Raw genomic sequence first — 17419 nt, forward strand, 5'->3', positions numbered from 1 at the left:
GGGCTACACTAAAGGTATGAAAGATCACCAACACACTAACAAGAAGTACAACCAAATGAAAGACAGATCACATCTCACCTACTCCTGCTTCTTTGCTGTACTGGACAAGTAAGGAGAGAGCAAGACAATTCTCCACTTCCTCTGCTAGAATTTGCTCTCTCCATGACACAGCAAAGAGACAGTTCAGAGTACCTTTCCCTGATAACCTGTCACCACATCTCCATTTACCTTAAGCAACTACTTTCCAGCAGGAATTCACCTTGCCCCACATCTGACTGAAGCTTCAAATTTTCCACAAGGAAGCAGAGAGTCCCAGATGACTATGACAGATGAAAGGACTGAAATACATTTCCCCCTGTACAACTGAAGCAGTCACCATTCACTGCCTGCTCTCCTATGCATCTGAAGTGCATCAGGACTACTTTTTATTATCAGAATTTTAAATCATCTACCTAATGTATCTCAGTATTGCTGTGTGCTCCACACACCTCTTCAATTAGCCTTTCAGAATATGAAATGGCACAAGCTTTTACATGTCCTGTAAAACCAGCACCTTAATTTAAAAAAAAACAAAACAAAAAAACCTCACAAACACAAAAAACCCACAAACCCAAACAAACAACAAAAAAACCCCAAAGCTATCCTGGAATGTAGAAGTTCGAGTGGATCAGGGCACTGCACATACTAATAAAAATTTATGATGTGGATTAGCCTGGTCTACTAATGATCAATTTATTGTCTACGCTTACTGGAGAATCTCATATTCATTCAGATAATCCTTTTATCCTCCACCATGACTAATTTTCTCTTGCAGAACACCATTAAAAAATGAGACACTACTAAGTAAAAATGTATAATGTCTGGAGCCTACTTAAAGGACCTCAGTTACCAGTGGGACTGCAAATAATTTTAGTAATGGGCCCTTTCAGAACACTTTTCATTACTTTCTTCATTTGTGAAGTTACTCAAGGGAATAGTTATTGCAATTTAGAAACCACAAGCCCAAGAAACAGAAATGAGCCAACTTCTGAACATGCATTAATCAATAGAAATCTGACAGAAGTGTACTTCAGAGCAACAGAAGGTACAATGCCAGATCTTTATTAGTTTTGCTGAAACTAATTGACTTCATCATAGAGCAGAAGAATCTAATAGGGCATCTCCACTATTTATCTCAAAGAAAAGCAAAATAAAGACACTGTTTAGATAAAATTGGTTCTTCAGGTTTTTCAGACCGCCTTAGGACTCCCTCCTGACCCGAACTTCCAGCATGTACTGTTCTGTTTTCAAGGTGCTCTCAGAAATGCAGATACTATTTCTAACCAGAAAGGCTTCTTTGTGAGGAATATTAGAAATAGATTCCTAAATGGTCAGTCGTTCAGGTTCTTCACTAGTTTCCCATAGGTCCTTAGTCAATTTAGCTTAAAAAAAGGAGTGTGTTCACAAAAGCATTGGTGTCTAAAACTAGATCCATTTTTCATGTCCAGTGTAATTCCACAAAACCAGTTCCCATCTGCAAAAAATGCTTTTTGAAAGTCTCAGAGCAAGAAGGGAGTTGTTTGAAAACACTTTTCAAATAAATAAAAACAGCACCAAAGTAAAAATGCTTTCTTTGGACTTAGTTTGGCAGTTAACCTTACCTGAGTAATTGTATTACACACTTCCCTATACAGATCTCTTGCCCAAACCTGGATAAATGACCCACTCCACACTGACCCCACTGAACTATTGTACATTTAGCAAGCCTTGCAATAGGAGAACCCATTGCAGGCAAATACCTCCAAGCATCACTGTTATGGTCATTGGAATGGGAATAAATACAAAAATAATATTTATGGCAGTTCACTTCAAATCAAAATAAGTTTAAGAAAATACTACACACAGTACATGGTGCATAGATAAAGACTCCACAGTTCCACCTTACCGTAAGCACCCAGAAGTGTTCTTGAAGACAGTTGTCCACTCAGCATCTCGAGGCTTGGAGTCCTCATTTGGCTCACTCTCCCAACCTGAGTGGGGTATAATCACCTCGTTGGTAAGTGTCTGCAGACCATGGTTGATGATGACCATCTTCAGGGGCTCATAGGAGGATAAGTTCCACAGGGTGCCTGCAGGAGAAAGAGTTATGATTAAATACCAAGAGAGTAATAACAATTTAAAGTCTCTAGATTAAATAGAACTACTTGATCCACAGAGAATCACTAGAAGGTTAAATCAAAAAATTAAATGAAAAGGTGAAACCTCTTGATGAGATGCCAGGCTAGCACATAGCTCAGGGAAAATTCCAGTCATTGCAATAGAAATATTTCCAAAAACATGAAAAAACTTTTACCAAGACATGGATGTTGTTGAAGCCATCAAGTCCTACAACAGAGTACATAAATGTGATGTGCTCTTGGACATGAACAGGATTTTTCTGTTACATACAAATTTTTTTACACTTTTAAGTCTAGCTATGCCTCAAAAACTGAATATACATCCTGTGCAGCACACAAGTAGCTTGAGCAAGTCTTAAGAACAGGGATGAATTTATGAAGCATTATTGCTCTTACACTTACCCTCTGCAGAAGACTCCTCTCTGTTATTTACTTCCACATTTTCCAGTCACAGGCAATATCTACAAATGACCCGATGCCACAAGCATATGATTCCTTAAAGAAGCTAAGAACCAAAAATCCTCTTCCCATTTTTATCTCAATTACAAGTCAAAAGCAGACAGCAGTCAAACATCAAAACAAAACAAGAACAGCCTAACAACTGTAGAAATATCCAGTCTCACAGAAGTAACACAACTTCCCAACAGGCCTGTATCAGTGTCCTGACAGTTATTGCCCATTAGGTCAGGACTAAAACAGGATATTCACTTCAGAAAGAATTTCTGCAGAGGCCTAGCCTGGTAACATTTGAGAACTATCTGTAACAACACTTGAGAGCCAAATGCACACTTCTAATCTCCAAGGAAAAGTGTGAAGACTAGCAAGTTGTCAGGCAAACAGAATGGAAAAGCCCATTCCCCACATGTGTGGATTCCCCACAACACAAAGGAAACCTTTCCTAAGTAGATATGACATAAACCTGAGGCTCTCTGTGTTACTACAGCTGTAAATTTGTCCATACTACAGTGCAAATTGTAGATACTCTTCTCTTAGTATAAATGTCTAAAATGTAACACAGAAAAAACAAAAACAGGGCCACCTTTGTTTTGGGCCCTTTCAGTCATTCCATGTATGATTTGCAAAGTTTAAAAACATCTGGAAAAAGCCTTTGGAACTATTCCTTTTGTCACACAGTCTAACAAGCAGACGGACTTGTTGGACCCTGTCAGTCAGTGGAAAGCCTGCAGGAGTGAGGGAGTTGGCAGCAGCAGTGATCCAGCACACCAGAACCACCACCCCAATCCCCCCCCAAGGGGCAGAGGCCCCTGGGAACTGTCCTTCACACTCAGACCTGCACTGCTACCAGTCAGAAGTGTCAGATACCAAATGTCCTATTTTAATATTGGAGTATTATCCATATAGGGTCATGGCAGGTACCAGGTCAGGATGGGAATTTTATCTCCATTTGAGTAGTGATTGGCACTTCTATGATAACCTCAAAGGCTGATGATTAGCAGAGCTTCAGAAGTAAAATGCTATGGTGTCTCCTATTCAAAGTGATCTTTACAAAATCCAGACATCTGCTTGGACTTAGGAGACCATATTAATTAGTAAAGAAACTCTAAGAAAGGCAATAGAATGAACAACAATGTTTCTTTCACTCTTTTCCTAAACCAATACATAATACAAAATACTATGTCTACTCCTTCAGCATGTTAGGCAGAGACAATACCAACTAGTATTGTCTAGACTAGTACCAACTATTATAACAAGATATTAAAATTAACATAGTTTAACCATAGCTATACAATTTATGTAATATTAAAAGTTATTAGGGCCACAGCCATGATTGTCCTAAATGTCTGTTTTCTTGGATCTGTGGAAAGATTTCTAAAGAAATTGTGGCAAAATACATACATGCTATTATCTTCTGAAATCCAAGAGAAATACTTTCCTGCTGTGCTCGCTTACTTGCAAAAATCCAATGTCACCAAGAAATAAGCAGCAGCTGTTCAATTCTTAATCTACAGTCCACACCAAATCATTTACCATTTGGAAAAGAAAGCCATCTACCTTATTTTCACCAAGGACTTCTTGTTCTGTGTTGGTCCTGTATGCCTTTGCTTGACAGACTTGTTTACACCATTCTAAGCCCTGAAGACTGGAGCTGTGCTACTTCAAGTCAAGTAGGATCAAGTTGAGAACCTCAACATGAACTGTTGTGTGACACAATAGACTATGAAAAAAAGAGAGTTACTTCTTACAAGCCTTCTAATACAAAAATGGAAGGTGTAAACTCATCTGTAACCAGAAAGTTGAAGACACCACGGTACTTCAAAGAGAAGTTGGTGTATGATCAGCTGACAGGATCTTAGCATACACCTTCTGGGCATTTATGTGAATTCTAATCAAGCTGATCAATCTGCAAGTGTCTATTATAATATTAGATTAAAATATGTCCTCTGCAGAACATTTTGAAGGTCAATAACTTTTCAATTAAAACCATTTTGGCAACACACAGCATCAGGAAACCTGCACTCAGCAACAATTAAAATCAGTCCAATGCCGTTAAACAACAAAATTACTTTCTGTGTTCTCACAAATAAGAAAATTATTCAGTAAAGCTTACAACTTTTGATTGCTTTTCAAAGAATGTAATAGAATTTTGGTCTTGCTTATCTGATGGGAACATTTCCTCCACAAAAAGCCCTTATCACTCAAGATAAAACTTGCAGCTTTCCCAATCAGAACAGATTTAATTTCTTATCAGCTTAATCCTCATTTCTCTCAATTTCTCAAGAAAATGATCCACTGAAAGTTCAGCAGTACAGCTCTATGACTGCAGAGGGATGCAAGGAAGAATTTTGTGGAATATTTCTCATCACAACTCTACTTGCAATTTACTTCTGGACACTAACAGCTAAATGAAGCTTTTCTCAGGGGAGTAGATGAGGGACATTTTGTAACTCCACACTTTGAAAAGAAGGAAAAGTGACATCTGTGGTATTTGAGAAATACATCTTGAGTTTTCAAGGTATTTGCCTCACATATCTGTCTTTCCTTGAGGGACACCATGTTTTAATGCCCTTTGCAGATAGATCAAGAACAACTGGTAAAACAGAGATGGCATTAACCCAGAGGTTTTCAAGTTCTGCTAAAACCAGTGCTATCTAAAAGAGGCTACAAACTTGCTTAATGTGACAGTGGTGTTGTATCAGTATACTCAGTTTGTTTCCAAAATTGCCTGTCAATACATTTGCCTAACTTGAGTTCTCCAAAACATACGTCCTAACAAGTAGACAGGTGACCATTCTTCTGAAAAATTAAGTCTCACTCATTCAACACTGAGCATCACACATCCAATTGCTCCCTCATGCTCCCCTGCCACTGCATCTACCTCTTATGCATTTTTAACACACTGGTGTGGCTTTCTTCCCACTCCATTAACCCACTGACCAAGCCCAGCTGGCCAGCCTGACTCACACTGTTCTGGACAGCTGTGGCTGCTGCTTCAGATCACCAAGTTAATGAGAGGCCACAGAGCTGTACTACAGCCAAGGACTGATTCTCATCGCAGATGAGAATGATGCTCTCTTTTGCCAGAAAACACCCCTTCAGCTGCAAATAATGTCTTACAGTATACTCCCATGTACCCCCTGATGGTTATTATTCAGCTTTCAAAAAGCAGCCAGTATTGAGTTAAAAAAAATTAAACCACAGAAAAGCCAAAATGACAAACCAAACCAGACTCTGCTGCCTGTTAAAAGAAAAAAAAACAAGCAAACCCTGAATGCTGTTGTCTTTTCTTCCATATGTTTGTTTTGTTGGGTTGTTTTTTTTTTTTGCATTGCTGCAGAAGCACCCCCAGATTTCACCCCAGACAGAATGAAACTTTCATGGCAAAGGTAGACTTGGTTTATCATTAGGGAAAAGTATCCAGATAGGAAGTCAAGATATTTACCACAAGAACATCAGAATTGTGATCGGAATTTTCGAGGCTGCAAAACACAGCTCTTTTGTAGCAGCCCTGGCTGAATGCTCCTTTTGCATGTCAAGCTGGCTCTTGTTTCTCTCTGCTGACTTTTGGAACTCATTTTTCAACTGGACAATTCCACATTATCAGCTGAGGCTTTGAACACTGTGACTGCAAGTTCATCAGCATCAGTCACAGAAGCATTGCTGGAATACCCTTCTCTTCTATACTGATAGAATGTCTCACACCAGATCTGGTGATACCATTTTAGAAGTGGAATGAAATTATTGCTGGTTAGGTGGAGATTAAATGTACATCATCTGTTGCTAGACATCCGTTTAGATTAATGCCTCAATATTCCTGGTGTTCCTTAGTAAGGGGAAATAAAGAGCTTTACATGGCAAAACCCAAAGTGGAATAAAAAATACTCTATTTAATTATCAGGAGCTACAGCCAAATAAAATGTGTTTGAACTGCAAAACTAATTAATCAAATGGAAATCAAAGCAATCACCATTTAGAGTGAAAAGGGAAAATATCCAGTTAGGTTTTGCCACCTCCAAAGTGAGCGATTACCACTTAGCATTATAATGATACTCCTTCAGAGTAAATTATAGACTGGCTTCTCCTTTCTCAAAACTAAAGAAATAAATCTATTCCTTCTCAGCACTCCAGAAATGAGTTCTGAGTAAACTAGGACAGTAGGTAAACTGTCTTTATCTAAACCAAAATAATTTGTCAGCCATCATATTAAACGAGTGCAGCAAATGGAACATAAATGCTAGCTACAGAGTTTCCACGTTAGGAGACAAAGCACAGACAGCAATCAAAGGGGAACTAATACATAATATTGTATTACATGATATTCTCTGACAAAACCAACAGCTCTTCCTCACCAGTTCCTGGAAAAGAAGTGGAAAAATATCCCTGCATATTTAGACCTAGTTTGCTAAGTATACCATTATGGCTGGGGAAGCATGGTTGGAACTCTCAAGGCCACTCTTCATCTCGGAGAATTATGATTACCAGTAAAAACCTGGAGAGCTGCTATAACATTTTTCAGGCAATTATTGAATTATATTTACTTCTGATGGTTTAATCCACACTTAACAACAGGGTCTGCCTGGAGCATCTAACACTGGGAAGGCAGCTAAACCTTTTCAGCTCTGGATCCATTTTTGTCCCTATAAAACTTTCTGAAAAACTGTTCTGGCACTGAAAGTCATTGCAACTGCCTTGGACTCCATCCAAACATCCCCTGCTGCTTCTGAGAAAAGAAAGGGAAATCCATTTCACTGTCCATGACTTGTGGCAGACTGAAGAACAATACATTTCTCCTTAGTTAAAGAGCTGACAAACTTTTCCACCCTTTTCCACTTAATGGTTGAACTTTGAAACTTGGTGAATACTTTATTACTCTATTTGGACAATGTCCAAGACTAAGTTCAAATGAAAAACAAGTTGAATAATGGAGTTCTAAGGAACTGGAAACTTCCTGCAAAGTGTGCACAAGTTTGCTAGCTTAAAAATTTATTTCTCACTTTTCCAATTATTTCAACATGCAAACCAGGTGTCCAGGGCATCTCAGAAGCAGACTCTACCCTCCTTCAATTTGGATTTTTCTAGCCCAGAACCATTGCAACGCTTTATACAACCTTAACATCTCCAGCACTGAGGGCTGAAGTGTTCCTGAGGAGAATGACTGTTCTACCAATATCAAGTAGGGGAGACATGGCAGCAGGATTGTTTTATAAGACATTAACATGGAAAGTTTTAGATTAGCATATCCTACCTCACCCTTGCTGAGGGGCAAGCACACTACAAATTACCTCTCAGTGAAGTTGCTATAACTCATTTAAGCTTCAGTAACTCAACCACATGCAGTTGCATGCTACATTCAAGAACCATCATTCATCTCTCAGCAGCCAGAGAAACATGAGTATGCTACAAACACAGATGATCTCCATTTCCTCCTACAGGGCATTATTTGCTTTAGGCTTTCTCACACCAGGAAAGTAGTGTAGCTAAAGAAGTAGCTGTAACCAGTGATCTAAATTCTTCTTCAGTGCTCTTATCTCCAGAATTCTTGCTCCTGAAGCTGTAAGGACTACTCTAAAGAATAATTTTGTCAAAGAAACTACAGACACTGACCTGTAATTAGCTCTCTGACTTCCATGTCATTCGTTTTTCGCAACAGTCTGATCAATGCAGGGATCCCATCACAGTTCTTTATAGCCACCTTGTTTTCATTATCCTTCCCATAGGAGATATTTCTGAGAGCCCCACAGGCTTTCCGATGGACCTCGGGCTTTGGATGATCGAGTAGACCCACCAAGATAGGTATCCCTTTGAGATGCCTCACGTCCTTTTTGATTTTATCATTCTCGTAGCACAAGTGCTGCAAGTAGGCTGCAGCATTAGACTTGACTGGATCAATAGGGTGGCTGAGCATAGCAATTACTTCAGGGAGGTCAGGGTCCCTCCACCTGGGGTCTTTACGGATGCTGTCAATAGAGGGGGAGCGCTTCCCCAGCCGGTCAATACTCGCCATGCTGCCTCTCTCGGGCTGTGCCAGGGGTGCTGCGTATCCACCATGAAGGTAAGGGATCCTCTCTTCAACCATCTCTGTCTCGATGGGGTCCTCGTAGCCTCTGTAAGAAGCAACAGTCCCAAGAGAAAGAAAGAGAGGGGGAAAAAAAGCACATTTAAACAATCCGTACTTCTGAGCCGGCGTAGAGATTTCAGCTATAAGTAAACCTTTTGATACCACAAACATCATTAGGGGCAGAATATTTACACTTCCAAATAATTTATTTGTAGTAACTTGAAAATTATCCATAGCTGAGTATTTAGCAGTGATGGGACTACAGTACAGTATTTGTTTGGCTAGCAATGAAATGATGACAGGAACTGCAAGTCATCAAACAGATTGCTTTCATTTTGGTCACTTAGCAAAACAATTACAGTAAAGCTGGATTACATTTAGTAGGAAATACTGAGTTTCATTAATGCCACTACATCTGCAACAAACCAAACCTCTAATTAAAGGCATTCAAGGCCTGAACAGAGACCACAGATGCTTTTCAGTAAGTATGGGAAGTTTCACTACATTCCCATGTTGATGCTCACACAGGAATACTGAACTCAGCAATACACCTAATGATGGAAAACCTAAGTCCTGAATCCAAGCATGTAATAAAAATCTATCTTGAACAGAATCATTTGGAACACAGGTAAGAGGCTGATGGTCAAGAGACTCTGGTTACACTTTTAACACCAGAATAATTTGCTAGAAATCCAAAACAGGTCCAGTACTCTGATATTTCCTCCCCAGACCAGCAAGCAACCTGGATGTTGGACACTCCTGAGATCATTTACAGCATTAAGATGAATGAGACCCATCTTGTGCCATAATTCATTGTATGTAACTGAAGTAAGGTCAGCCACAAACAACTAACATGTCTACTACTTAAATATTCCTGTCCTAGTTCACACAAAGGGCAAAGTTACAATCAGCACTACAGAAAATACTCTAACACAGTACCTTCTCACACCAGAAAAGTCATTATTTAAAATAATCATCATCATAAGTATTTGACAAACACTTCTTTAAAAACCAGCCCTGCAGCTATAATCTCTAACCTTCAGAAATCAATACTCCCTCTGATCACTTCCTACAAGTAGCAGCTAGAGAGAGAACATTTCTCCAAGAGATTTGTAAGGAAAGGCATTTAAAAGTTCAGAATATGTTTGAGATTCACTCATATACTTTTTGTCTTATTTAAAGTGATACCTTTCATGTTCCAGAACATGAACAGTTTGTGCAGAGGAGCTTCAGTGCATGTGCTGTGCATCCATGAGATAATGCTTAAGCCCTCAGGAGAAGTACAAAAAGAAATCTGAAACCTCAAGTCTAGATGATTTGTCATATTCATCCTCACTTTCCTCTAATGCTACTCTTGACAGATGTCAACATAGACTGACTTCTTACATATTTAAATTAAAACCAAACAAACAAAACCAAACAAACAGCAGTAGCTTTTTGCCTTTTTTTTTTTTCCTGCACTGATTAGCTAATTTCAATTGCTAGAAAATGATTTTTAAAAACTTTGCTTTTAAGCACTGACTGATGCTACTGAACAATTTCTGATGTCATGCTGAGAGAAGTATATACCATTAGAACTCGGGAATAAAATGGAGTTTGGTGTTATCCTAAAGGGACTGTTAATTAAACTGTTCTGGGGAGAAAAGCAACCAGAGGTAGAGACTGAACTTAAGTCTTGTACAATTAATGCTTTTAATGTTAAAAGCACTTTCACTGCCTTTAAGTTGCTTTAATTGCTGTTCTAAACCAGAAACTGAATGAAAGGATAAAAATGGGCAAGTATCCAAAACTCAGAATGCATTAGAAGAACCTTTTTATCAATGCAGTTATTTGTATAAGTGTAATTCAGTCCACACAGTAATTCACAATATCTGGACAGCCATTATATTTTGTTACACAGAACAAAGCCATTTCCATCATCCCAAAAAGAAAGTAACAACATTGAAAAGATTTATTTCTATGCATATATATAGGGCAAAAGTGATAACAAAACCCCTAAACTAGTAGAACAAAATTTTGGTTTTACATATGCAAATTCAGGACAGCGAGCATTAAAACTACAACAAAACTTCATTTTTCAAACTCATCTTCGTGTAAAATTCCTACTGGCTGCATGGCAGAGAAGCAGTAGAAGAGTAATTTTAATAGATGCCCTCTTGCTTACTTCACTTGGTAGCTCACAATTCACCATATCTCAACCCTAAGAGCTGCCTACAAGATAACTAACTGAACACCACCTCAATTACACCTGCACAATTAAGTTTCTCTCTCCTTCTCATCCATGCAAATACACAAACATAATTATTGACCTGGAATGGAGTTTGTTTGCATTACTTCCACAAAGCCTTCCAAACAGAACCACACAGATGGGCCCACCTGCCTCATGCTGCACCCCCTCCCCTGTGCTGCAGCTCCTAGGTTACATCACATTTGTCCAAAATAAAACTTCATAGTTAGGAATTTTTAAATTGTAACATTGTAATGACAAAAAAGAACACCATATAACTCCTGTCCTAACAACATTTTTTTCAACTGTCAGTCACTAATAACTGTGAATACCTGAAAACGTCCTGCTCCTGCCTTCCCCCACTTGATTCTGCCAGACCATTCCCTTAGTAAAAAAAATAGGATTTCAAGTTTAACATAACTATTTTACCACAGAAAGACAGCTGCTTTAGAACAAGATAGTGTCTCTAAAGAAAAAATACGAACATCGGTAACACTGTTGCTGAAATAAGCCCACACAGGCCAGATCCAACATACCTCTGGGATGGAACAGTGTCAATAGTTAACAGCCACTGGTTAATAACAGTAACAAATACCTGGCTAAAGATAACTCCTAGACACTTGATCCTTCAAGACCCTTAATAATTATCTAAAACCTCTCAGATCCAGATGTGATATTAAGAGCTGTACACGAAAGCTAAGTGAAGGCAGCTCAGACTCGCATGAGTGCAGCCATCAACTGCGGAGAAGAGGGGGGGGGGGGGGGAAGAGGGAAAAAAACCCCATGAAAACAACCCAGACTGCAATCAATGGAAAAGAATCCTGAAATATACTGAGGGAAGCTCTAATACATCACCTCTGCCACTGCTTAACAATGCTGAAGGAAAGCAGTTTACCAAAAGAGATCATCTGCCAAGGGATGATGCAGAACTCCCACCAGGCCTCTGGTGGCCATGGCTGACAGGAATCCCCTGGCCCAGGCCAGGCCCCATCTCCACCCGGTTAATGGGGGGCCCAGAGGTGCAGAGTAGGCAAAGTCTGAAGAACTCAAAAGCAAATATCTATCAGGAAGTAAAACACACTCAGTTTCTGAAGACAAATAAGTAAAATCAGCAACACATTTACAGAGAGGGAATAAAGAAATAATCTGAGTCAGACTGGTGCAGGACAATGATGTTTTTTCACACCAGCCTGAGCAGCTCCCTTGGAATGGCAAGTGACTTGACACAGAAAGACTAACAAAGGCTTCAGCAGAAGCTCAGGAGGCCAAGAGCTCTTTACTTCTGGGACTGAAGAGATCTGGTAGTATGCCAGAGCTGCTGACTGCAAGCATCTTGCTTTCCATCTGTCTGTAGCAAGGCAATGAAGTTTTTGGGATGCCGTGAGTCTCACTAATCACCTGTCTTAGGGAATTGATCAAAATGCATTCTAGCATTGATAAAAAATTGTGGGGGAGCCCTTCCTAAGTAAATTTGAGTATTAAATCAGAATTACACACCTAAATGCTTTTCTCTCACCTCAATTTATTTTGAAATCTGACTTAACAAAACATGCCAAAGAAGAGAACATTAAGTGCCAAGCACTGCGGTAGAAAATAATGTATCTTACAGCATAATCAGTACAAAAGAAAACAAGGGAAAAGCCCAGTCCCAAGCACTGAAGAGCCAACAGAAGGAATATTTGCCTTTGTGCACTTATCTGGATTTGTAGATGTTTGTGAGAGGGCATATTTTCTTCCAATTTAAAATGAAATATAAGTAGCTTAAAATGAGGCTGCTGATGACAGAAGGAGAGCACAATAGACATTTATCTCTGTGATCAAATGGAGCAGGCAAGAGATGGAAAGAACAATCTGTACTTGTAATCCTCTAGCCCAGGAATCCCTCCAGACACAGCTGTATTGCCTCCTTATCACGCAGAGGGTGAGATTCACTACCACAGATTCAGATGAGAAACCTCTGTTCAGTCCTCTCAGACAGAACAGCATCAAAACTAGCAGCTAACAGTAGGATCCTTATTCTGCCTTTCCACTATTAACAAATGAGGGCAGCACTTACTGGGAAGAAAACAACAAGAGAATAACTTCAGTTTCTCCAGCAAGTTAGCCAACTGAAGAATTCTGTTCACAACATGATGAAGATGCCCAATCTGAAAGTTGGTGATATGTAGAAAAGCTAACGGTGTTGTTATTACACCCACTCTACACATGTAAGCTTTTTGAAATCAAAAGTTCAATCAATTTATCACATTCATTTAATAGTTTTCACAAAGAAGAACGTATTTAAAAAAACCTAGAGAGGATAATCAGGTAATAATCACTCTCATCTTGTACAAAGCACTATTTGTAGTCTCGTTTCCTGCAGATCAGTAGCAGATCTGAAATGCAGCTTATTGAATTGTTCAAGTATTTGCTTTGAAATGTCAAAAAGTAACTACTTATGAAGAGGCTCTCAAACAATTTTCTTGTGTTCTCACCAGCTAAAGTTTGCTGCAACAGTCAGGCTAATTACTTGTCAAATTCTCTTGATCATATTAAATATGGAAAAAAGTCACAACAAAAGAAATGTTAAACAAAAACTGTGAAATTGGTTCTATCCAAGCTGCAAGAAACAATAAATCAAAGGGATGTTTAAAAAGAACAACCAACTTTAAAAATGCAAATGGACAGGTTCTAAGAATAAATTTAATTATTCATTATGCATACAGTTTGAAAAATGTTAATAAAAAATTAAAAGCATTGCTGCCTGTTTTTAATGAGTATTGTAAACTTGCTTAGATTCAGGGGAGTAAAAATTAAAGTCTAATAGATTGATCAGTGTTTTGGCACCTACTGGCTGCAGGTATTTTCTTTAGCCTCAGAAAATACTGATGTTGTTCTACTGATTGGTAAGCTTGCAAGATCAAAGTATACAAGTTTTTCAGGTTTATACTCAAAAGATGACTGTCAGCTGAATAATAAAACTCCCTTCCCAAGCTTGCTTATTTTTTTCTCCAAAGGAAGATGTGATAGATACAAGCACAGCATAAACAAGTAATATCAGAAAATATGGCATAAAATAGAGCACTCCTTGCAAAAAGGACTGAACCAGAAACAATTTGACTGATGACTTTAGTTACATTAAGCACAACACAGATAGCCTTCTCTCTCCCTTTTATAGGCACAGGGCAAGATAAAGACCTGCTCTTACTAAATGTTGAAGGACTTCAGTGAGATTCAGAATAACCTGATCATGCAGCTGAGGGTGTGCAGTTAGCACAGGATCAGGAGCTGAGGCTGTCAAACACCTCACAAGACAACCTCAATATAAAAGGCATCCCTTCAGCACCAGGTATCAGCTTGTCTGCAACACCAACCAGCTGTTTACAATTTTTGTTTGGCAGATGTGCACACAGCCAGCTCTGTCAGAAGTCTCTCAGATTACAAGTTCCTCTTTTCACCTTGTTATTGTGGGATGGCTCTGGGACAACAAAATGCAGTCACAGTTCTGTTACAAGAAGAGGGGAAAAAAACTAACTTGAACCTCTTCTAAAAGATAATCTCTTTCTAAATGCAGTGAAAGGGTTTCTGAGCACCATCCTTACTCCCTCTGTAGTTCATGTGCCTTGTGTACTCATTTACAGGCTACTGAAATGATGGGCTCTACTTGTTTTTCTGTCAAGTAATTCCAGAACCATTAGGAGTTCAAATGGACACGCTCAACCAAGCAAAAGAGCTGCAAATTAGAATTGTAAAAAACAAACGGGTTTTACCTTCCTTTGTGAGGTCTCCCTCTCTCGGGCAGACCTGCAGATGTCCTCCTGTTCACAGTGGAGTAATCAGGATCAAGTTCATACCCCTCATCATCCACTCCAAGGCTGCGGTTGTCGTCTTCCAGTCCATAGGGCTCTGGCTGGAAGCGTTCCGGCTGGGAGCGGTTCAAGTCAACGTTGCTGCTCACTGGCACCTGAGGCTGGGCCACAGGAGCGTAGTTGTCCCTTCTGCTTGGCAAAGTGAAGCTACCATCATCTGGCCTGTAACTGTTTCCTGGCACATAGGCATAGCGAGGACGGTAGTTGACACCCCGAGACAAGCTGCCATAGTTATCAGACAGATCCCCATAACCATCGTGACTGATGTAAGGGCGATATTGGCCTTCCTGACTTTCAGGGTAAGAATCGTTGTAGCTGTTGTAAGATCTGGTTAACGTGGAAGATGCTTGTGGTGTGATGTACCTCTCCCCGTTCTTCATGTACCTTCTGTCTATTGAATCTGTGTAGCTGCCCATGGGAGAGGAGCCATCCATTGCTGGCAGGCCATCGGGCCCAAGTGGCACCTGACGCACTGTTCTGGTGGTGACGGTTTTGACCATTTTGGTAACCTGTGAAGAAGTAGCAAATAAATATGTTAATTTATTTATTAATTTGTTAATACATTAATTTGCTCCTTTCTGCACAATGTGATGAGACACAGGGAGCTAGAACAGCAAAAAAACGGAGAGAGCATCACAAAGCACACTAGAGTGACTTGCCTGGTGAATGGAAACACTATTGTAACCACAAGTTAATCTGTTAGTTTAGGTGAGGCTCCTCCCTGATCTGTACCACTGTGTGACTTGATGGAGCTCAAATTTGACAGTAATATTTAGGAAACCATGATCTCAAACAGAAAAATTTCAGGCTTACATCAAACCATCACCATACAAGTTCAATAGGTAGTTGGGGTCATTCCATCATTTTGATGATGTTATTGAGCAATAAAAACCAACAGTGCCACACAGATGTTGCAACTGCAAGAAGCCTAAACATACTGGGCTAGAGAAGCTTGTTTGAAACATAAAAGAAATACTTGTACACAAATACACCTTGACCTTCCTGACACCTCATTTCAACACAGGTAGAATTAGACATTAGTTCACATAACAGACAAAAACTGGAAATGGCAAGTGTCCAGTTCAGGGTTTGCTGCCAAAGAGCCAGAACAAAGACTCCTCAGGAGTTTTCAGGAACATTCTGCCTTCATGGGGAAGGTCTGGCAATTTGCTCAAGACAGTGCTAGAAACCAGCCACTATTTACAAACTAGCAAAGGACCTTTCTTGGTTGTTCTCTGGGACTGTCTTTCAGTGACAAGCAAAAGCTGTTTGTGGGAGAATACAAAGCTCAGCAGAAGCCAAGGTATCCTTACCTGACCCTTAATAAAGTTACTTTAACCTATAAAAAGTCACCCTAACCCTAGTAAATGCCAATTTTCAGCCCATTGTTAGAAAGTCCAATTAAACAACAAAACAAGACACACGCAAGAAAAGCAGGAGAAACAGTCCACCAATGGAGGGAGGTAACAAAAAGCAAAATTTTAAGAGATAATTGGGGTTTCTAAAGCATACAGGGGTAAACAAACATCACTAATGTCATTTTCCTTCATACTAGCCACAGAATGAAATAAAGACATGAGCAGAAACAGTAACTGTAACATGTGTCCCTGGGTTGTTCAATGGCTCTGAAGTCTAAATAGATATTTTGACCTATAGCCTCTGATTTAAACATTTAGATTGGCACCGGATTATCCAAGCTGCTGCTAAAACAAAATAATTAAGAGTACATCTCTTGAAGTGGCTCCAGACATTTCCTCTAGCCAGATGTTTTCACACAGAAATCCCAAACAGGAAAAATTCACCCAAACAGCATTTCTTTTCGTAGAGACATCTGTGAGCAAATGATACTTCAGCCTAATGAAGTAATGAAATCCTGCAAGACTGCAAGCAGCACAAATGGCTCTCCACCAAAGACAGAATTAAAAAGCATCATGCTGAATAAAGCATAGCCAGGTACCAACATGATCTCAGTACTGAATTTGGGTCAGAGCTGAAAGAATTTGCCTCTTCCACCAATGGGGGTTTCCTTTTCTCTCTTTTTAAAAAAGCACATATTTTAGTAACTAAAAGAAAGGAAGCCAGAAACTAAACATCAGTTTCATGACACAGAATACAACAGTGGGTTTTGCTTATTACCAGCACACAATGCTTCCACTTTCCACTCAGTTATCAGCATGACCACTGTCATGGCATTTATAAAACTAAGCACCATTTAGAAGAGAAGAAGTTGTTGTGGCTCACAGTAGCTCTTGGTAAATACACAAAATATGCAAGGCAACAGAGCTCAGTATTCTCCTACTGAAGTCTGAAACAAAAGTTTTATTCAAAGCACTATATCCATAAGTGATCTAAGAGGAGGGAAAAGCAACATTTCTCAGGCCTCAAATATGTGAGTTCTGCAAAGCAATGACAGAAATGGATGAAAGCTACTGGGCCTTTGCATTCTTGAATTTAGGAATCAGTGACAGGAATAACAGGAAGGAAGGTAGTGTTTCAACATTTTGATGAATCAGAAACTGATACTTTTGCCTAGAAAAGAACAAAGAGGCAGCTTTCTAGATGCCAGGAAGAACACTCACATAACCCCACAAAGCCTGCTTCAGCACTATTCAACAGGAGCCAGATACTTTAAATCTAATTCCAAGTCTCTCACGTTGCCATGCATACACAG

At 39.5% G+C, this 17419-nt stretch overlaps 1 protein-coding gene across 4 annotated transcripts in view; it reads right to left on the reverse strand.

The window, feature by feature from the left end:
- Window positions 1-17419, reverse strand: part of ARVCF (ARVCF delta catenin family member) — a 239993-nt gene that overhangs the window by 60284 nt on the left and 162290 nt on the right. For all 4 annotated transcript variants that reach the window (XM_030460291.1, XM_030460293.1, XM_030460294.1 and 1 more), the window contains 3 exons: window positions 14650-15257; window positions 8220-8719; window positions 1925-2108 (listed from right to left, as the gene is read on the reverse strand). In XM_030460291.1, the coding sequence (XP_030316151.1) occupies window positions 1925-2108; window positions 8220-8719; window positions 14650-15257 (1292 nt within the window). The remainder of the gene's footprint in view (window positions 1-1924; window positions 2109-8219; window positions 8720-14649; window positions 15258-17419) is intronic.

This window comes from Calypte anna, chromosome 15 (genome assembly GCF_003957555.1).
Source record: "Calypte anna isolate BGI_N300 chromosome 15, bCalAnn1_v1.p, whole genome shotgun sequence".
NCBI lineage: Eukaryota > Metazoa > Chordata > Aves > Apodiformes > Trochilidae > Calypte > Calypte anna.